At 48.7% G+C, this 22,290-nt stretch overlaps 1 protein-coding gene across 2 annotated transcripts in view; it reads left to right on the top strand.

Moving 5' to 3' along the window:
• Positions 1-22,290, top strand: part of mboat1 (membrane bound O-acyltransferase domain containing 1) — a 214,592-nt gene that overhangs the window by 176,482 nt on the left and 15,820 nt on the right. For both annotated transcript variants that reach the window (XM_072509701.1, XM_072509700.1), the window contains 3 exons: positions 833-897; positions 2,885-3,017; positions 21,613-21,764. In XM_072509701.1, the coding sequence (XP_072365802.1) occupies positions 833-897; positions 2,885-3,017; positions 21,613-21,764 (350 nt within the window). The remainder of the gene's footprint in view (positions 1-832; positions 898-2,884; positions 3,018-21,612; positions 21,765-22,290) is intronic.

Genomic DNA, 22,290 nt, shown 5'->3' with positions numbered 1-22,290 from the left:
CATAAATGAATACTTTAGGCTGTCTGCTTGCAACTAATGGAATTGGTTGTTCCCTGTTACCTCGGAAACTCCAGATTATTGTTGTCCTTATGGAGTTCATGTCAAGCTGTGGTCTTTTTACTCACTTTATTCACATCTCAACAGAGATGTGTTTTTAAAAATAATGCTCATGAAATATCACAGGAAATAGGAGTAGGAGTAGGCTATTTGGCCCCTCAAGCCTGCTCTGCCAACCTATAAGATCATGGCTAATCTGATTGTGGCCGATTTCCTATTTGCTCCCCCTCTCCCACCCTTTAACCCTTGACTCACTTGTTGATCAAAAATCTGTCTGACTCTGCCTTGCATATATTAAATGACCCATCCTCCATTGCTTCCAGGGAAGAGTATCACATGGGTTAAAAATGCTCTGAGAGAAGACATTTCTCCTTCTCTCAGTCTTGAATGAGAGAGCCTTTATTTTTAAACTGTCCCCAGCCACTCTCAGTATCTACTCTACCAAGCTTCAGAATGCAACCTGTCCTAACTACCTTTTCTGGAACTTACTAAGAAAAACTGTGTGAAGTGCCAAGTGCTGATGTTTATGCTTAATCTTCAACAATTAATTGTAGAGTGAATCTGACACTTTTGTGCTACTTGATTATTAGTTATAGCTGCCCCAAACTCTGTCTTTAAAACAATGCTGAACTGTGGACCCGCCATATTATCTAGAAAGTGGAAAAATACCTTTTATCTAAATGTCTTGTAAGGCAATCTCGGTTTCCTCTTCTTTGGTACTGAAAGAAACCTGCATTCAACTTACTGACTGCTTTTTATATTTTTTCATTAACAGACAGCTACAAGTTTTAAAATGTGTCTGGATAGTTGGAACATTCAAACTGGAGCTTGGCTAAAGAGGTAAGCAAAATTGCTGCCAAATGCAGGCTTATTACGAATAGTCTTGCACAATACAATATTACAGGATTTGCGACGACTGAAATTCTGCATAAATCATGTGTCGTCTAACATCATTTATTTCACTGAATTGATCCTTTGTTCAATTTTGTTATGGCATACATTACAGACTCTCATTCTATGCATGCTGGCCATGTGTGGCTCGGGTGCCCACTAGAGACATGAGCCATTAGTCAGTGAATAGTCCTTGTCACTCAGCAACCACTATCTGGCTTGACATGCCGTCTCCAATAGTGAAAACAGTGGACTGGCACAGAACAAAGGCATCATGACTGCTGCTTGGATACAGGGCATTCACCGGTACAATCTGCTGAGCACGGACAGACATGAACTGCACATTCAGGAGGTGGAACCTGTTCTGGTCCACCTCTGTTTTTATATGCGGCACCTCTAAACCCAAATGTGGACAGTCAGTGCTGTCCTGCACATTGGTGAAGTGGATTCTCAAAGCCACTTTCATGACCCACCTGCTGTTCCCTGGTCAGAGAGAACTCAGTGTACTCTCCTGTTCTAGCACAAAGAGCATCAGTGACCTTGTTTAAGCAGCAGTGGACAGGACAGTGATCTGGAAATGTTAGAGATGTCGCCAGCTACAGACTGGACCAATCTTGATGGATGAAATTAATGGCTACAGTTACCTTCACAGCTATTGATAGCACTGACTTTGCCCTGCTCTGAGGTGGCACAGTGGCTAGCATTGCTACCTCACAGCATCAGGAACCCGGGTTCAATTCTGACCTTGGGTGACTGTGTGGAGTTTGCACAGTCTCTCTGTATCTGCATGGGTTTCCTCCGGGTGCTCCGGTTTCCTCCCACAGTTCAAAGATGTGCAGGTTAGGTGGATTGGCAATGATTAATGCACAGGGTTACGGGGATAGGGCAGAGGAGTGGGCCGAGTTAGAGTGCTCTTTCAGAAGGTTGGTGCAGTCGCGATAGGCCACTGCAGTATGGACTCCTGCCTGCAAGAAGTGGCAAGTTTCCGTGAGCATCTCCTTTGTAAAATGCAGAGGATGCATACACTCACAGATATTTGTCAGAAATTTAGAATGGCATAGGGGTTTCTTGTATGCTAACAGTTGGTATAGCTTAAGTTGATTTATTGATGTAGCACAGATATCTCCTTTTTCAATGGATTCAGCAAATGCATTTTATTAGAAAATGGAAGCCTGAATATCAAATTCATTCTTTGATAAGACATTGCACTCTTAACGAGTACAACCAAAACAAGTTATCTGATCATTAGTTTTATTTGCTTGCCGTGCGACTTGGCTACAGGGAATTTGGTTGTCAGGCTAACTTCCATAAGCACAGTGACTGCATTTCAGTTGGGGCCCACTTGGGTTGTCCTGAGAACAGTGAAAGATATTCTTTTAAGTGTCTGTATATTAATTCTGATTATTATGAACATAAATTGTATGACTTCCAGTTTGTTGTCGACATAGTTATCTGTTTATAGATACTATTTTGAATCGACTTATAATAATAATCTTTATTAGTGTCACAAGTAGGCTTTCATTAGACTGCACTGAAGCCACTGGGAAAATCCCCCAGTTGCCTTCCACAGCGCCTGTTCAGGTACACTGAGGGATAATTCGGAATGCCCAATTACCTAACAAGCAAGTCTTTTGGGACTTTCTCGTGGGAGGAAATAGAGCATCCGAAGGAAACCCACGCAGACACGGGGAGAATGTGCAGACTCCGCCCAGAGAATGACTCTAGCAGGCAATCGAACTCGAGCCCTTGACACCGTGAAGCAACAGAGCTGACCACTGTGCTACCATGCTGCCCAAATCTGTGAAAATAACTTTGCATCTATGGGCAATTGGTAGATGAAAGATGATCCTATTAATAGTGAGTTGTTATCGGAAATATTGCAGTGCCTGAGTCTAATTTTCTCACCCTTAATCTTGTCCCTTTCTGTTTCTCTCAGTGTCTGCTATGATCGGGCCCCCTACTTCCCCACAGCTCTAACATTTATCCTTTCAGCTTTGTGGCATGGAGTGTACCCTGGGTATTACTTCACTTTCACGACTGCAATCCTTATCACGCTGGCAGCAAGAGCAGTGAGTAACCATTATCCATCTGCATGGAGATTGTGGAAGCATCGTTTATTAGTTCTAGCACCCAAAAAATTGAAGAATGTCATTCACTTATTGGTTTAATAATTCGAAAAGTAATTATAATTCAAAAAGTATTGTAGAAATAGTTAAGTTAACCACTTTCAGAAACACCTTGTTTGCTGGTTACTGCTTCAGTTACGTCCTGGTTACTTAAGAGTTGAGGTTTAATTGAACAGAATTTGTGAGCTACACCCATCTTGTTGACTTATGTTATAAATGCTCAGGATTGTCATTTAATATAATAAATTCCTGTTTAGGGAAGGCTACCGTTGTTAAATAGGTGTTTATTCAGCGTGGTCCTCCCTAGTCAAAGATGTCCCATTCCAGAAAGGGGCGTGGTGAGGATAGAACAGACAGTGCAGAAAGAGGCCATTCAGCCCATCGAATCTGCACATTAAGCCCTCGCTTTCACCCTATCCCCGTAACCCAATAATCCCTCATAACCTGATAGGACACTAAGGGCAATTTTGCATGGCCAATCCACTTAACCTGCACGTCTTTGGACTGTGGGAGGAAACCGGAGCACCCGGAGGGAACCCACGCAGACACGGGAAGAACGTGCAGACTCCGCACAGACAGTGACCCAGCAGGGAATCGAACCTGGGACCCTGGCGCTGTGAAACCACGGTGCTATCCACTTGTGCTACCCTGCTGCCCAATCTTTGCACACTTTGAACTGGAGCCAATCTTTGCACACCTCTATCAGCATTTATTAACAGAGAAACACATTATAAAACATTCGCCTCCTAATCCAACAACCACAGTTTCAGTCAGTTCCTATTTCTAAGAGCACATGAATTCCCAATTAATGCCTGCCACATGCATACAATTAGAAACAATTAATATGCCGTGAACAGTCCTCTCAATTTATGGGTGCTGAGGAGGGAACCAGGGGGGTAACCGTGCACGGCACCAGCATGCCAACCCCTGATCATGTGTACCCGTTCCGGGGGCAACCCTTATTCCTGCCCGTCTGCCCCTACACCACCCATAACCCCCATCGACTACCGAGGCCTCTGGCCGTGAGGCTGAAGGCTATTGCTGATGGGGAATTGGCAGTCGTAATTAAGTGAGCACTTCACACAACCCGAATGGATTATCGTGGGTGAGCGGGCTATGTAACATGTGGAAGTTATTGCCTATCATCCTAATCACACCTTGGTGCCTGGACACTATACTTGAACACTGGGAGGCAACACCACACACACAGCAGCTGAAATCTGAACACCCGAGGGAAGGGGCACAGCTCCGGGGACATATCCACGGCCGGAGGTTGGGTGGGTGCCACAGGGAGGGGGAGATGCCTGGTGAGATGGGTCAAGGGTTTGGAGCTCGGCCTGCATTGCGGAAGAAAGTGACAGCGGCATCATACATTTTAATGTAAGTCTACATGTGACATTAATAAAAAAGATTACTAGTTGTGCACAAAGGTGTTTATTGTGTGTAACAATTCCCCACTCTCCCGATGGTGCCAGATTGTGCCTCAGAAGCCTCACCACTAACAGTTCCCACCGAGGTGCGTGTATCTGCGCTGGTGGAGGGTGGGGATGACAGCTGTGATGTGTCGATCATGTCTTCTTCGGAGCTCTCTTCCGAGGTTTTCCCTTGGGAGGCTGGAGAGGGTGTCCCTGGGTTGGACTGGCGCTGTCGGTTGGAGGACCTACAGGAGAATGAACATGTGGTCAACTCACGTTTGACAGGTCCTTTGGCTGGGGCATGGTGGTTCCTCACCTGCGGGGTCCACCAGCCTCCATGGTGGTGACCGCTCTGTCCTTGGCTACCCCAGTCATCTGCAGGACACGCTCCACGAAGGTGATGAGGCTTCTGCTGTCCGGGACACCACCATCAGTCTGGGCCCTCTCCCGGCAATTGTGGGAGAACGTTTCCTGAGGAGAGACAGAGAAGGCATCGTTAGCCACACGCGAGGTTCAAAGTGGTTGGGGGGGGGCGGGGGTTGTTGTGAAGGAAGGGTTGGGGGGGGGGGGCTTGATGGGGGAGCGGGCAGAAGGAGAGTTGGGGTTGCATGGGGAGTTGAGGGGTGGATGCTCGTGTGGGGGATGAAAAGTCTCGGGGGGGTGGGGGGGGGGGGGGGGGGTGCAGGGGGTTTTCCGGCACTGGATGCCAGTCCTCCTGGTCACACTGCCGGTGCTCACCGCCGTTGCCATCACATCCCAGGCAGCACTGGCTGCCCTATGGCTGACCCTCAGGGGAACAGGACATCCTTCCTGACCTTCAATGCGTCTAGCAGCCTCCCCAGATCTGCATCCCCCAATCTTGGGGCTGGTCTCGTGGGGTGCCATTGTTGCAAGCTGGCTGGGATTGGCTGAGCAAGTGCAGCTTAAGTGCTGCTCAACCTTGTTAGTGCGGGCTGGAGAGCGCGGTGTCGGAAAATCATCTGGCGAGTCTTCATTTGCGGCGAGCAGCCCGTGAGGCCTCGTTAAGTGGACCAATTAACTTTGAATAGCGTTGCCGGCCGAGTGCCGGCAAGCTCGCGGCCGGTCCCGCTTGCTATAACACGTAGAAATCTTTCCGGAGAATCGCGTCCAATAGCAGTGTTAATTTGTGACCGATCAATTACGTGCACTATCATTTGTTAGCTTACAGTAAACCAATTACTTGTATTTACATAATGCCATTAACATTGTTAAAGATACCTAAGCACCTCACAGGAGTATTATCAGAAACATTTTGACCAGGAATTCTTCCATCCTGCCCATGGCGGGTTTGGTGGTGGGCAGGAGTGGGGAACCTAGCGAGAGTGAAAAAGTCAGAAACCTGCCAGCGTAAATTCTCCCAATGGCGGGTTGGCCTTCCCACTGCTTGGCGATGTGAATGCCATTTACATTGATTTGCGTTTCCTGAATATTCATTAAAACAGTTGCCTGCCGGTATCCTGTCACGCCTTCCAATCCATCATCACACCAACTTGAAGTTACATCGGTCTAAAACCTGATTGATAAAGAGTGGCGTGCTCAAGACGGTATCAGTTTACAGGAGACTTTGAAGCGAGTGCGACAAAGCCTACCTGCCGTAGTGCTATGCTGATCCTGATGTGAGGTGAGGGCGGTGTGGGGGGTTGAGGGTGAAGTGTGAGGGGTGAGGTGAGGTGGGTGTGGGGGGGGGGGGGCACAAATATGTCATGAGGATCCACAACTAAGCAGGAGGTCTCACTTCCTCGCCCGCCGCTGACCTCCCCATCAGCGACCTCCCTTTCCTCTGGGACGCCGACCACGTCCAGTGCCCTCTGCTCGGGCATGGTGAGGGGACACAGGTCTGGTGGTCCCCCTCTAATCTTCTCCCGCTCCCGGCAGTTGTACGCGGCCTTCTCCTGAGGCAGGGGGGGGCGGGGGCGGGGGGTTCAAACACAAACGACGACACTGTTAGATAGTCTGGTGCATGCAGCCCAGGGGTTGGGTAGATGACGGCCTCTGTGGCCATAGCACCCGGCCATTGCGGCTGGCATGGGTGCAGGCATGAGGAGCAGGGTGGGGGTTCGGCTGACCCCTTGGGGGCGGGCGGGGGGGGGGGGGGGGGGTGCTGGGGTGAGGCTCCGGGTTACATGGAGGCCCGCCAGGCCGTCAGCCGCATCAAAGCAGACATCGCAAAGGCCACGATGCACGCCATTGATGAGTCCCTCCCCTTCCAGGTCGAGTGCCCCTGGCATCTTACATGATTGGTGCCAGGGGCACAGTGCTGTCTACTCACTCTGGATGCCCTGAGGAGGTTGTGCAGTTTCTTCCTGCACTGGATGGCAGTCCAGGCGACTTCGCCAACGGTGCTGACTGCGTCTGCCATCTGTGCCGAGGCACGGCGAATCTCCTCTCAACCTCCTCCAGGGTAAACAGTCCCGGCTACTTTAGTCTATCCTCACAATTGAAGTTCATCATCACTGAAACCATTCTCATGAATCTTCTTCCTCCTCCTCTCCAATGCCTTTACATCCTTCCTAAAGTGGGGTGCCCACAATTGCACACAATAGTCCAGTTGAATATGAACCACTCCCAAGTCTTATTTGCGAGTCATGACTCTTGGTAACGTTGCATTTTTAGTACCTCCTACTATCAGCTTGCAGTGTTAATTAGAATGAATGCAACAGCTATCTTTGTGTTCTGTACCCAATACCTTGTAGCATTAATGATGACTCTATTTCAGGTTCATTTGGCATTTGTGATCTCCATATAGACAGGGTTATATGCAGCCTTCATAAAAAAATTATTTTGGTCATTTACATATGCTAATTAGTTTTTCTTTGCATTTAAGAATGGTCTGTTTCTTTTTTAAAAATCTCTACTTCAGTTGGGTTAGATGTTAGAACAAGCATTATTGTGAGAGGTGGATTTCATAATGTCAATATATATAATTATTTCCAGTCTTTCTTGAATAATTTGCAGTTTGTCACTCATAAAGGAGGACCCCCTATCACTGTGTTTGTAAGCGGGGAATCCGAACAGTGCAAAGATGCTATGGAGGGCCTTGATGACGGTGGTTGTGGTCATGTCGGGGCAGGGTATGGCGAATGGGAACCGGGAGTACTCGTCAATCACGTACGTGTTGCGGTCGGTGGAGGGGAGGGGGCATTTGAAGTCCATGCTGAGGCGTTCAAAGGGACGGGAAGCCTTTATCAGGTGCGCTTTCTCTGGCTGGTAGAAGTGCGGTTTGCACTCCGCGCAGATTTGGCAGTCCCTGGTGGCTGTCCTGACCTCCTCGATGGAGTAGGACAGGTTGCGGGTCTTGACAAAATGGAAAAAGCGAGTGACTCCCGGGTGGCAGAGGACCTCGTGGAGGGCTCGGAGGCGGTCCACTTGTGCGGTGGCACATGTGTCGCGGGACAGGGCGTCAGGAGGCTCGTTTGGCTTCCTGGGACGATACAAGATCTCGCAGTTGTAGGTGGAGAGTTCGATCCTCCACCGCAAGATCTTGTCATTTTTTATCTTGCTCCGCTGTGCATTATCAAATATGAAGGCCACCGACCGTTGGTCAGTGAGGAGAGTGAATCTCCTGCCGGCCAGGTAATGCCTCCAATGTTGCACAGCTTCTACTATGGCCTGGGCCTCCTTTTCGACTGAGGAGTGGCGGATTTCGGAAGCCTGTAGGGTACGGGAGAAGAAGGACACGGGTCTGCCCGCTTGGTTGAGGGTGGCCGCCAGAGCTACATCGGACGCATCGCTCTCGACCTGGAAGGGGAGGGACTCATCAATGGCGTGCATCGTGGCCTTTGCGATGTCTGCTTTGATACGGCTGAAGGCCTGGCGGGCCTCTATCGACAGGGGAAAAACTGTGGATTGAATCAAGGGACGGGGCTTGTCCGCGTAGTTGGGCACCCACTGGGCGTAGTAACTGAAAAACCCTAGGCAGCGTTTCAGGGCCTTGGAGCAGTGAGGAAAGGGGAACTCCATAAGGGGGCGCATGCGTTCAGGGTCGGGGCCTATAACTCCATTTCGCACTACGTAGCCGAGGATGGCTAGACGGTCGGTGCTAAACACGCATTTATGCTTGTTGTATATGCTTTGTAAGGTTAAAGATTTTAGCGGTCTGGAGAAATTTTCGGAGGTTGGTGTTGTGGTCCTGCTGGTCGTGGCCGCAGATGGTGACATTATCGAGATACGGAAACGTTGCCCGTAAACTGTACCGGTCAACCATTTGGTCCATCTCGCGCTGGAAGGCCGAGACCCCATTGGTGACACCGAAGGGAACCCTTAAGAAATGGTAGGGCCGCCCATCTGCCTCGAAGGCAGTGTATTTGCGGTCACTAGTGCGGATGGGGAGCTGGTGGTAGGTGGACTTGAGATCCACCGTGGAGAAGACCTGATAATGCGTGATCCTGTTTACCAGGTCGGATATGTGGGGGAGAGGGTACGCGTCCAGCTGCATAAACCTGTTGATGGTCTGACTGTAGTCGATGACCATCCTATGCTTCTCCCCGGTCTTTACCACCAGGACTTGAGCTCTCCAGGGGCTGTTACTGGCTTCGATGACCCCTTCCCTCAGTAGCCTTTGGACCTCTGACCTAGAGATGTAAATTTTTGAACTCCCTTCCCTGGACTGTGAGGTTTGCTACACAAAACCCCTTTATCTCCACTGAGTGTGAACCGGAGGCCAGTGAGATTTTTTGATTAACGGGATGGATGAGGAGAGAACAGCGCCTTACCGTGTCGGGGTGTATAAAGCTTGCCGTGCTCCCAGAGTCTATTAGGCAGGACGTCTCGTGCCCGTTGATGAATACGGTCATCGTGGCGGTTGAGAGTGTTCGAGGTCGAGACTGATCCAGAGTCACCGAGGCCAATCGCAGCAGTTGAGAGTTCTGTTCGGGCAGTGCGTGGTCAGCCCAGCTGAGGTCCTGGGGGTTCATCCAAGATGGCGTCTCCCATTTGTCGCACATGGCTGGGGTGCACAAAATGGCGGCGCCCATCCTTCCAACGTGGCGTCCGCTGAACAAGATCGCGGCACCCAGGGTCCGCACGTGGCCCTGGGATATGGAGTTGGCGTCGACCGCTGGACGCACAGGGCCCGTGGAGAAGTCTGTGGTTGCGGTCCGCACTCGCCACCGGAGACTGCGGCCACCGCTCGGGCCTGGCATACCCCCACGAAATGGCCCTTTATGCCGCATCCCTTGCAGGTGGATGCGCGGGCCGGGCAGCGCTGGCGGGACTGCTTTGCCTGCCCGCAAAAGTAGCAGCGTGGTCCCTCGTGGTTTCCAGGCCACCTTGCAGCGCAGGCCTGTGGGGGAATGGGGGAAGTCTCGGGGTCCGCCACGGAGGGGTTCCACGCTGCCCAGGGGGCTGCCACGCTGTCGGGAACGTAAGCGCGGGCGTTCCTGGAGGCCACGTCCATGGAGCTGCAAAGGCCCGTGCCTCCCTGAGACCTAGGGTGTCCTTTTCTAACAGGCGCTGGCGGATTTGTGACGATAGCATACCTGCCACGAAAGCGTTCCGGACTAAGAGTTCCGTGTGTTCGCTCGCCGAAACTTACGGGCAGCCGCAGCTTCTGCCCAACACCAGGACTGCACGGTAGAATTCCTCCAGCGATTTCCCCAGGGGTTTGTCGCCTTGTTGCAAGCAGGTGCCGGGCATAGACCTGGTTTACCGGGCGACATTGGTGTCCTTTTAGCAGCTCTTTTGCTGCATCGAAGTCTTCCGCTTCCTCGATGAGGGTGTAAATCTCCGGCTCACCCTTGAGTGCAGGACGTGCAGTTTCTGCTCTCCCGTGGGTGGGTTTTGGGCCGTCTCGAGATACCCTTTAAAACACGCCAGCCAGTGCTTAAAGATTGCCGCTGGGTTCGTCGTGTGGGGGCTAAGTTGCAGACACTCCAGCTTGATTCGGGGCTCAATCCTTCTTAAAAAAATAGCTTATTAAATTGATGCACGATCAATGACCACTAAAGCGAGGTTGTAGTCCAACTGAAGGCTTTAATAAGCTAGATGTTTCCCCCAGCAGCTCAGGTACAGAATGAGGGCTGCTGGTGCGGCACGGGTTCTTATACCCCGCCTATCAGGGCGGAGCTATCATACACTCTAACCAATAGCAAGCATACAGTTTCCACCAATGGTGCATTAGCCTATCGGGTACCGTAATACCTGCAATACCACAATGGGAAAGTAACAACTTTGAACTGGGAGCTTCAATCACAGCTGATCGCTACTTGGATATTGTGTATCAAATCCGACAGCACAGACTGAACTGAACCAAACTGAGAAATCGCATATAGGGAAGCATGCTTAGTATTTATGATACTTCTCTGGGCATGTTGCCCTAAACGTAGCTCCGAACCATCATTTTAAATGACTCCTGTTGCTAACTTTTGCCTTAGTGTAATTGCTCTGTTTTATCACCTTTGCTCTTGAGTCGCCAGGTATCTTTCTGATACCGCCACGTGGTTCAAGTCCAAGTAATGATCAATAATCCAATACACCGCTTAGTAAGATTTAAATCAAAGCACATTTATTATACACAGTAATCACTACTCATGTATAAATTCTACGTCTAAGCTACTTCTACGACTAACAGGCCAATACTTAACTTGGAACTGGCCCACCAGGTCAGGGAAACGAATGGCCTTTCGTTCGGGTTCTGAGCCTGCGGGATTCGAAGTTGGTACAGATTGGTAGCTAGGAGCGCCTATCTCGTAGCGAGCGTTGAAGTAAGACTTAATGGATATCAGCGGTGGCTGGACCGGTCACTGTCAAGGGTTGGTTTGTGTTGCTGAGTGACCCGGTCAAGAAGAGAAGCAGAGGGCCGATTTGAACTTGGACTTGATTCTTATAGTCCCCAGGGGCTTCCCGCCTTTCGGGGCGGACCCTGTACCTGGTTCCAAGTGATTGGACTTTGTCCCAATCACTTGGTTCGATTTTCTCCAATGCTGGAGCAGTTCCCTGATCGATGGGCGGTCCTGAGGTGGTCGTTCACCTCCTTTTGTGTAGGCTTCTGCTGGCACCAAAGAGTCTGGTTTGGCTTTATGTGTCTAAATGTTGCTCGCTTTATGTGTCTAAATGTTGCTCATTGTTCCCAGGGATCGCTCATTAATATGCAGATGGCTGGTGTTTTGTTATGCTGAAGGTTGCTGGTATCAATCTTGTCTGGTCTTTCCAGAGGTAAATACACACTCAACCTGCAGCTGCTCGTTTGTGTCCTGTTGGCTGACTTTCCCATCAGCCTTTGCCGTTCGCCATTTTAAATCGGGTGTTAGCCATTCTAAATCGGGAGTTAGCCATTTTAACTGGCTACTTTCCCTCCTTGTGATCCTAACGCGAAGCGTGAAGGATCACATAACTATGTTGCTTTCCATTCCCTGACCTGGGGGGGAACACTTCCTTCATGGCCTCTGCACTGACCATAGCTATGCAAAATAACTTTAACTAACAATCCTAAGGGCGCTATGTCAAACAGGGACATGCATTAGAAAACAATAAACTGGGAACCTCTAACTATTCTTAATACACTACACTCACTTAAACATTTCACTATCCTACCTTCCTCAATCATACAACAAAATCATAGTATTTTATACACAGTCTTTCCTGGCTTGGCAGTCAAGCTCAGGATCATACAATTTGCTCATGTACAGTTCTTTACATTTCTTTATTTCCAATAAATGCAAGTGAATGCACTTTATTATAGATCGCGGGGGTCGGGGGTCTGGTCGTATCCGAACATAGGGGGATCTGATCCTATATACCGGGGTTCGAGCGCGGTAGGCTCTCCTTCTCCATTTCCGTAGACGCATAGTCTGCACTAAGCAGCAGAGTATCGCTAATACCAGTAATGTTTCTATTACATAGGACCGAGAGTATCAGGTTATAAACCTGGCACACCAAGATGATGTGGTGTCGCTGGTGACTGGGTTCTGGGTACTGCGGGGAAGTGAAACATTAACGGCTGGGGGGCTTGAAGCCATGGGGTTCGCGTTCATGCGCAACCAAAAGTCCATATACATGATGCTGATCCATATGAAGGAAATCCTCATGGCTCTTCTCTTTCCTTTTCTTCTCTTCTCCGGTCCTGGAGCTTCTGGAGTTCTGTGGAAACAAGCACAGTGTTTGTAACTATCTTTGTTTAATATCTCGTACGATAGTGTGTCTGTCCTGTAGTGCCAATTACTTCCTTTATAATTGGTGACTATGTGTGACTCCCTCATTTTTTTTTTTCTTCAAAAATCGAATTTTAGGACAAGACACACTTCCCAATAATGAACCATTGCGAGCCGTCTCGCAGACTGTGCAATTTACCATCCGCGTGTTTCAGGATGTAAATAGCATGTGGTTGGCAACCTAAAGGTTACCTAAAACAAAACAAAACTTTCTGAACTGAAAGTGCCAAAATGAGATGTGTGATTTGGATGGAGTCCCCGGGTAGGACGGCTACCAATGCCGTGTCTCTCCTACCCGAGCGTAGTTGACCAGAGGGGGGTTCCCAGACAGGGCGGGTCCCAAGCCGTTTCTCCACTGCCTGAGCAACCGACAAGAACGGGCAAAAAATTTAGTCATCGTGGGGGGGCTGCCGTAGTGGTTCTACCTTCGAACCAGAAGGGCAGTTACGAACGGGCGTCTGGTTCCTTAACCAGTCTCTGCAGACAAGCTAGTTCCGCTGAACTAGTGTCTGGCAATGGTGAGTCTCTGTAGGCAAGTGCTGAGAGGTTTCGGCCGAATAGGCGTGGGGCAGTGAGAAAAAAATTCTCCTGTCGGACATACAACATTTAACAAACTTATAAACAACATAAAACATTCTGCAGGTTCCATCAGAAAGGACAACACTTCTCCCAAGCGGTTCCTTTTAAAACATCATCTGGACACCTCAGTTCTCGGTTGCGAACAGGGTCGCAAAGGGGTTCTCGATTTGGGAGTCAGACCCAAGGTCGTCCTCTTCTCCCGGGTGCCACATTCTTGAGTGTATTAGGGCTTAAAGGGCTGCGTGGTGTGAGGTGGGGTCGCTCTCGTTGCGGATCAGTCTGAACGAGTTATCACGGTGCCAATAATTGGTGTCTAGCTGTGTGGGGACAAAATCTGGGTCGTCCGTGTGGTTCGGTGGTCGGTGCTGGGGTTTGTTCAGGAAAGTGATCATGAAGGGATCATTTGGATCGTAGTCGGAATTGCTGGGTGTGGGTCCTGTTGCGTGGGGATAGTAGGGAGGCGTGCTGTGGCTATCGTCCGAGTCACAGTCGCTGTCTCTGCTGCTGCAGTCTGTGGGCGTTCTGGAGCGGAGTGTATATTTTGGGGGTGGAGTCGAGGTCGAGTCCGTGGCTGGGCTGGACGTGGTGGGGGTTGGTAGGGTTACGTTGTCTGTGGGCGGGGTGTGGTGTGCTGCGTCGAGCATGACGTGGTGTGCGTGGTTCGACTGTGTTCCATATGCCTTCAGATGGTTTATATGAAACCACGCAGTCTTACCATTGGGGTACTTTATTTTATAAACGGAAGGGCTTACTTTGTCCGCAATGGAATACGGACCCGAGTATTTTGGTGACAGGAATGTGCTGGGGTTATATATGAGAGCATCACTTGCTGTCTGATACTGTACTCAGTCGCATGCACTGTAATGTCGAAACAAGCCTTGCTCTGTTTCTTTCTGGTGCCCAATTTTACTGCGGCTGCTAGCTGAGCCGTTTTAACATTTTCCACTACTTGTTCTACTGCTTTCTCGTGTGTGAAGGCCGTCACTTCGGGGCTGGTCAAGTCCAAACCTAATAAATATTCTGTGCCTTTCATGGGGCGTCCGGTCATGAGGGTGTGTGGGGTGTAATCTGTGGAAGTAGAAATTGTGTTACGCAAAAACATCAGCGCAAAAGGGAGGACTGAGTCCCAAGTGGTGTTGTTCTGCTGGACCATTTTTCTGAGGGTGGATTTTAGGATCCGATTCATGCGCTCCACGATACCACTCGACTGTGGGTGGTATGCTATGTGGAATTTTTGGGTGATGCCAAATATCGTGAGGACGTTCTGCATGACACATCCCGTAAAATGGGAGCCTTGGTCAGATTCAATGCTGCGGGGGAGTCCCCATCTTGTAAATATGTGGTGGGTCAAAATCTTGGCTGTGGTTTTTGCAGTGTTTGTGCGGGCTGGGAATGCTTCCACCCATTTTGTAAATGTGTCCATTACCACAAGTACATATTTATAGCCATTCCTGCAAGGGGGCAATGGTCCTATAAAATCAATCTGGAGGTTAGTCCAGGGGCCGTTAACGGGTCGGGTGTGGCTGACTTGAGCCTTTTTGGCATATCTGTCCGGATTATTCTGGGCACAGATAAGACAATTTTCTATGTAATGGTTTACATCCTCCTTTAAATTCGGCCACCAACAAATCTGCTTGAGGTGGGCTGTCGTGGGATCGATTCCCTGATGTCCATGGCCGTCATGGAACAAGCAAATCAATTGATTCCTGTCCTGTTCAGGAACCACATAAAGGGTGTCTTTTAACATCACACCGTCATGTGTGGTCAGTACATTTTTAAACCTCTCATAGGGTGCTGGATATTTTCCTTTTACAATCTCCCTGAGATTGCTGTCCTGCTTCTGGGCCTCTACTAGATCCTCGATCTTTGTCTGTGAGACCTGAAGTGCACTCACTGGTGCGCTTTCGGGGGGTGTCCAAAGGTATCCATGCCTGGAACCTGCTTTAGCCAGTGCGTCGGCTTTCACATTTCCGGGGGGGAGGAACGATGGTGACTGCGGACTTTGATTATCCCCTAAGTCCTGTTCTGGCTGGCTCTAAAATGTGACGGAGCAATGGGGCTGAGGGGAGGGGTTTTCCGTCTGCGGAAACAAATCCTCTTGCTTTCTACAGGGGCTAAAGTTCCGTGAGGCTGTTGCAGACATAGAGGCTGTCCGAGTATATGTCTGCTGGGCTGGGGAAGGAATCTGGGTGTACTATATACGCGATGGCCGCGAGCTCTGCTGCCTGCGCACCTAAGTGTCCGGGTAGTTTTAACGATATTTCCTCGAGGGCACGTCCCTGCGCATCCTCGACATAGATACCGCAACCTGTTATGCGCTTCCCATCCAAGACTGTGGAAGATCCATCCACATAGATCTTTATGGGCTCACACGTGTCCGTGTGCTGGGGGCTCTGGGTTGAACAACCTATCTTTCTGGGGGGTGTTTTAGCGATAAAGGGGCCTGTGTTGTGGTATGGAGAGATAATTTCACATTCGTGGGGGGTTCCAACTGTAAGTTGTCGGCTAAATAGGTGTGTGTCTTTGTCCTTTTCACAGTGATGCCCCGTCCTTACAAGAGAAAGGTCCATCTAGCTGCTCGAATCTGACTAACTGTACCGTCCTTGAGTCGTCCGTCCAGTAAAAGTTGGGTGGGGGTGTGCTCGGTGAGAATTGTGATGGGGTTCAGTCCGGTAATGTATGAAAAATACTGCACTGCCCAGAATACTGCGAGCAGGTGCCTCTCACAGGCTGAAAATCCCAGCTCCACAGCATCTAAAATTCTGGAGGCGAAAGCTACGGGCCTTAACTGGTCGTGCCGTTCCTGGAGGAGCACGGCTGAAAGGATGCAGTCTGTGGTCACTACCTCTATGGCGTAAGGGGAAAGTGGGTCTGGAACTTGTAGTGCGGGAGCTGCTAAGAGTGCCTGTTTTAAAGAGTCCACAGCATCCGTATGCTGCGGAAGCCATTCCCAGGGGGCTACTTTCTTTAGGAGGTCTGATGGGGTGCTGCCTTGCTGGTGAAACCGTCAATGTGGTTTCGGCAGTAGCCAACCAGTCCTAAAATCGACCGGAGGGCTGAAACGTTCTGGGGAAGGGGCAATTTAGCAATCGAGTCAATCCTTTTGTGCTCGATCTCGCGTTTACCATGTGTGATAATTGTTCCCAAATATATCACCTTTTCTTCCAAAATCTGGGCCTTTTGGGGTTGACTTTACAACCGATTGAGTGTAATAGTTCCAGGAGTTCGGACAGAAGCTCAATGTGCCCTTCCTTGGTGTCTGTCTGCAGTAGTAGGTCGTCTACATACTGTACCAGACATTCGGGGCGAGAAAATTTGGCTAAACCATTTGCCAGCTGTCGGTGGAAAATGGAGGGGGAGTTGTGGAAGCCTTGTGGCAGGCATGTCCACGTGTACTGCTGTGCTTTAAAGGTGAAGGCAAATTTGTTCTGGCACGCCTTTGCCAATGAAATGGACCAGAATCCATTACTGACGTCCAAAACCGTGAAGAATCGGGAATTGAGTCCCTGCTTGAGCATGGTCTCGGGACTTGTTGCTACTGTGGGGGCTGCTGCGGGGGTGACTTTGTTGAGTTCCCAGTAATCGATGGTCAGTCGCCATGATCCATCGGGCTTTCTCACTGGCCAAATCGGGGCATTATTAGTGGAGGCTACTGATCTGAGTACGCCCTGCTCTAATAAGCTTTCTATTACCTTGGAGATTTCTCCCTCTGCCTCTTGGGGAAATCCATACTGTTTTTGGGGTCTAGGGTCAGGTCCTGTTACTTGTACGGAGCCAGTCATCTGTCCACAGTCGTGCTTGTGGGTCGCGAATGCTGCCCTGTTCTTTTGCAGAACTGCCCTAACCTGCTTGTCCGTACTAAGCGTGGTCGGGTTGAACCAAAATTTGCCTTATGCGCTAATTTTGTTCATGTACTCTCCTATGTTGAGTGTTGCGGGGGCTCTTGCGGATTTTGCCATCTTCCAGACACACTGGTTGACTGGATCGAATGAAAGGTGGTGGGAATTCATGAAATCGATTCCCAGAATGTGTTCTGCTGTGTGGGGCAGGTCAACTAAAACTACGGGGTGCTTGGTGGTGATGGTACCGATTTGAATGGGTACAGGGGCTGTGAGTGGCCTGTAAAGCCGCTGAGGGTGATAGTGGCTGTAGTGGGCCGCGTGCCTTTTTGAAACAGGGTGGTGGAATTTATTGTGGTGCGGGACCCTCCTGTGTCCCAGAGAAATTCGATGGGCTGTCCCCGAATTTTCACTGCAACTACCGGTCGTCCGGACCTATCCCAAAGGGTGTCGCAGACCCAACTGGGGGAGCCCGTACATCGTCAGTCCGTTCCGGTCAAGTCCGTCTGATCTGAGTGGGCGCTAACGCTATGAATGGGCTCTGTCTTTTTCTTACTCAGAGTGCCCGTCTGCTGGGCTCTCTGTGGCTTTTTAGGGGCATTACATTCCCTTGCGAAGTGTCCCAACTGTCCGCAGTTGTAACACTCCTGTGACTTGGGTGGGGGGCTGTTCTTTCCCTCATTTACCCATGCGGGGTTATGGTGTGTTTTTACTGCCTGCATATCTGCGCCGGCCTGCTTTTCCTCGGTATTCTTAACAGCGGGTTTGCTCTGAACAGATTGCTCCCAAGTGCGGGACAATCTTTTTCACTACCCACTTCTCGTTATGGGCCTCCTCTGAGGGATCATAACTCGCGCAAGCTTTCTGTCCTGTTTCTGTGGCATGGGAGATAAGGGTGTGGGTCCATTTGGCCATGTTGTCTGGGGACAAATGGGCACGGTCAAAGTCTCCAAAGACTGCTGCAATGTGAATCCACAGGCGTCCAGCAAACGCTGTGGGGTGCTCCGATTTCTTTTGCCTACATTTGTTGAGGCCGGTTCACCCCGGTTATATCCGATCGCATCCAGGATCGCGGTATGCATTTCTGCAAGGGTGCCTCCTCCTACATTCTGTGGGTCGGGAAGGGCTGCTGCTACCGACGGGTCTAAACTTAGAACCATGAGCTTTACCTGCTCTCTCTCATCCAGGCCATGGTCGCCTGATGTTTAACTGTGGCAAAGAAATGGTGGGGGTCTGAGGTGGGGGGAACGGTGTGATTTTATCGCACGCGTCCCGTAATTGGGTCACTGTTAAGGGGATGGAATATAGAAATTTTGCATCGTCCAATGTGGCTGTGCGGTGGGTGGTTACTGGGTTCATTGGAGCTTGAACTATCTGCTGTGTGGGGGGTTGGGGCGCTTTTCTCTTTTGTGGCTTTCCCTGCGCACATGTTCGCTGAACATTTCTCTGTGCTGTTTCATTCAATTCTTCCCAATCAGGGCCGTCTTCCTGATTTAATCTTTCTCCAAAGGTTTCCTGAAAACCTTTTTGAACAGAAAGCAGTGATTGCAGCTCTGCAATCTGCTTCCGGCACTTTGCGTGGTCTAATGTGCTTTGTCTTTTTTGTTCTGTGGTGGCAGCATGGAGTGCTCTTAATGCTGCCTTGAGGTCACTACACTGTTTTTGTAATGCCTCTACCTGTTTTTCCGTTTCTTCTCGTACCAGGACTGCACGTTGCGTGTCCTGATAGGCCTTTTCGTATTGAGACTGGGAGTTGCTCAAGTGCGCCAGACAAGACAGGTGAGCCCTTTTGGCGTCATCCACCTCTCCATCTTTTGCTGCCAACTTCCTTCTCAATTCTAAATTCTCCTTTTCTACCTCGCTTACATCGACCTTACTCATTTGATGTATGCCCTCAACTTCTTTCATGAGCGTCCTAACGACCTCCTCTGTGCCTCGCAATTGTGCCAAGCAGGACACGATTGCCATCGGCTTGCGAGCTTTCCCTAAGCTCTTTTTGTGGATCTCGCTCAGGTTCTCCCACCAAGTATGTCCTATACTCCCGGGACCTAATTCCTCATTGTCACAGCATTCATTCCAAAGGGGCCATCCTTTCCCTTTGAGATATTTCCTGATCTCTTCCTCCCAAATGGGACATTGTCCCACTCTACTGCTGCTGGTCGCTGCGACCGCAAATTCCTCGGGGTTCATTAGACGCTGCATTGCCTGCATTGCCATCTTTCATACCCGAATGCTTCTTTTAAATTTGGAACAGGGGAGCTAAGGCGGTGCTGTAAATATGGGTACGGCGTTCGCTACTTTCCAATATACAAACTTCCGACAGTTTTGACGCAACAAAAATCTATCAGTTTAACCTTATAGCCTGTTAGTTACGCATGCATACACACACTTCCGAATTATGACTATTGATCAGAACTGCTTGAACACTTGTGGCTTTCTGTTTCCAGTTGGATCTCTAATTCAAATTCTGGGTTCTCCCGGAGTGGTTTTCCAGTTCTAGATTGGGTCCCGTCAGGATGACGCCAAATAATGTTGCTAACTTTTGCCTTAGTTTAATTGCTCTGTTTTATCACCTTTGCTCTTGAGTCGCTGGGTATCTTTCTGATACCGCCACGTGGTTCAAGTCCGAGTAATGATCAATAATCCAATACACCGCTTAGTAAGATTTAAATCAAAGCACATTTATTATACACAGTAATCACTACTCATGTATAAATTCTACGTCTAAGCTACTTCTACGACTAACAGGCCAATACTTAACTTGGAACTGGCCCACCAGGTCAGGGAAACGAATGGCCTTTCGTTCGGGTTCTGAGCCTGCAGGATTCGAAGTTGGTACAGATTGGTAGCTAGGAGCGCCTATCTCGTAGCGAGCGTTGAAGTAAGACTTAATGGATATCAGCGGTGGCTGGACCGGTCACTGTCAAGGGTTGGTTTGTGTTGCTGAGTGACCCGGTCAAGAAGAGAAGCAGAGGGCCGATTTGAACTTGGGCTTGATTCTTATCGTCCCCAGGGGCTTCCCGCCTTTCGGGGCGGACCCTGTACCTGGTTCCAAGTGATTGGACTTTGTCCCAATCACTTGGTTCGATTTTCTCCAATGCTGGAGCGGTTCCCTGATCGATGGGCGGTCCTGAGGTGGCCGTTTACCTCCTTTTGTGTAGGCTTCTGCTGGCACCAAAGAGTCTGGTTTGGCTTTATGTGTCTAAATGTTGCTCATTGTTCCCGGGGATCGCTCATTAATATGCAGATGGCTGGTGTCTTGTTATGCTGATGGTTGCCGGTATCGATCTTGTCTGGCCTTTCCAGAGGTAAATACACACTGAACCTGCAGCTGCTCGTTTGTGTCCTGTTGGCTGACTTCCCCATCAGCCTTTGCCGTTCGCCATTTTAAATCGGGAGTTAGCCATTCTAAATCGGGAGTTAGCCATTTTAACTGGCTACACTCCATATTATCTTTGAATGGTGGAAATTACAGCACAGAAGAGATCATTTGGCTTCCACTTGTGGCTCTGTCTCCTGTAACTCACTTTGCAATCCTCAATTCTTTTCATTTTGCCTTTTTACATACTTTCCATTTTAATCAATGAGATCAAAATTGTTTTGAATGTTTTCTATGGCTTTTATTCCTTCTTTAAAGAACATCTGTTTAGCTGTTTAAAAGCTTTAATAGATGTCTGCGTTTTCATTCATTCTTTAAAGAAAAGCTCAGCCATCTGTTTGGCTGTTGCAGATTTTGGTAGATGTCTGAGCATTTGTTTTTATCAAAGGCACTAATGCATTTTGTACTACAGTATTTGTTTACACAACTATGCTTGGGAATTTTAGTTTGATGGCTTTGGTGTCTTCAGAGACATTTATGCATTCTCTACTGCAGAGTTTGTTTGATCAGCTTTCTAGGAGAATATCAGTTTGATGGCTTGGCTGCCTTCTAAACCACAAATGGATCCTGTACTGCAAGGTTAATTTCTACATTTGGTATAATACACATGTATTACAATGGTTGGACACTTACGCTCATTTTGTTTGCTTTCCTTTGCTATGTAGAGAGGTGCTATTGCCTACACTGATTACCTCCACACTTCGGACAAGTGTGTTTGATCCTATTCCATGGTGTTTGTACTCCAAAGTTTAACATAACTGGACCGTAAAGTTGCCAACCCTCCAGTATTGCTGGTTTTCGAGAATTAAGTTAAGCTCCTGGACATTTCTTCGAAATAGAAGAAAAATCCTAGGCAATTAAAAACGTTTTTATAATTAATTTTCTTTTAACACACATTATGAAAACATTGAAGATGGAGAATAAAGGCTGTTGACAAGGGCAGTTGGAGGCAGCAGGTCATATGATGAACACTCCAGTATATTGAACCAGAGTTGTCTGTATATTGTGCAGCCACTTACTTTGTCTGGCATGAAAAGTTTCTGATCTAAGTAATAATTTTGAAGGATTGTATTCTTAACAAATATACTTGGAAGTAATTTTAATTTTGTTGAATCTTGCACTGAATTTGTTCTTGTTTGGTTTTCGCCTGCTCTTTAGATGAGGAGCAGCTTCAGACATTATTTCCTTTCTTCCAAGACGATGAAACTTGGCTACGACTTTTTCACTTGGGCTTCCACCCAGCTGGCCCTCTGCTATATAGTGACACCTTTCCTCCTATTGGCTACAGAACCCACAATCAAGTTCTACAAGTAAGTGGACTTAGTCACTGATTTTGTGTTTGCCGGCTAGTAGCAAAACAAAACATTGAAATTGATCAAAAATTGTACCGGCAAATTATTTTATATGGGGAGATTTATTCCCCCTTCATTCCCTCCAAAATGCATGCACTTGTAAATTTGGCTGCAAATATAGCCAACCCCTTATTTATTGTCCCTTGAATGATATGAAGGTTGAGTTTGGTGCAAAATATATTTGAAATCTCGACAGCTAAACCAATAATTTTGCATTAATCTCTTTATGGATGAAGTCGGCAATGTGAAGGTTGCATTGTTTATTCACATCTACTTGCCCGAGAAATCCGATTTACTACAATTTAATCTAGTGTCTCTGGACTAGTAACAGGAATGGTCTTGATGGGTTTGCCTGACTCCTTCATTGCTGTCCAGCGCATACATGTGATTGTCTGACACCAGCCTAGGTTCAATTACTGATCAGTACTGAATCATCTGAGGCAGAGTTGGAGCAATACATTTGGCGGCTGCACTTTTGAGGTTT

The sequence above is a fragment of the Scyliorhinus torazame genome, chromosome 6 (assembly GCF_047496885.1).
Source record: "Scyliorhinus torazame isolate Kashiwa2021f chromosome 6, sScyTor2.1, whole genome shotgun sequence".
Taxonomy (NCBI): Eukaryota; Metazoa; Chordata; class Chondrichthyes; order Carcharhiniformes; family Scyliorhinidae; genus Scyliorhinus; species Scyliorhinus torazame.
Note: the sequence above shows the minus strand (reverse complement) of the source record. Positions and strands in the feature narration are given on the sequence as shown.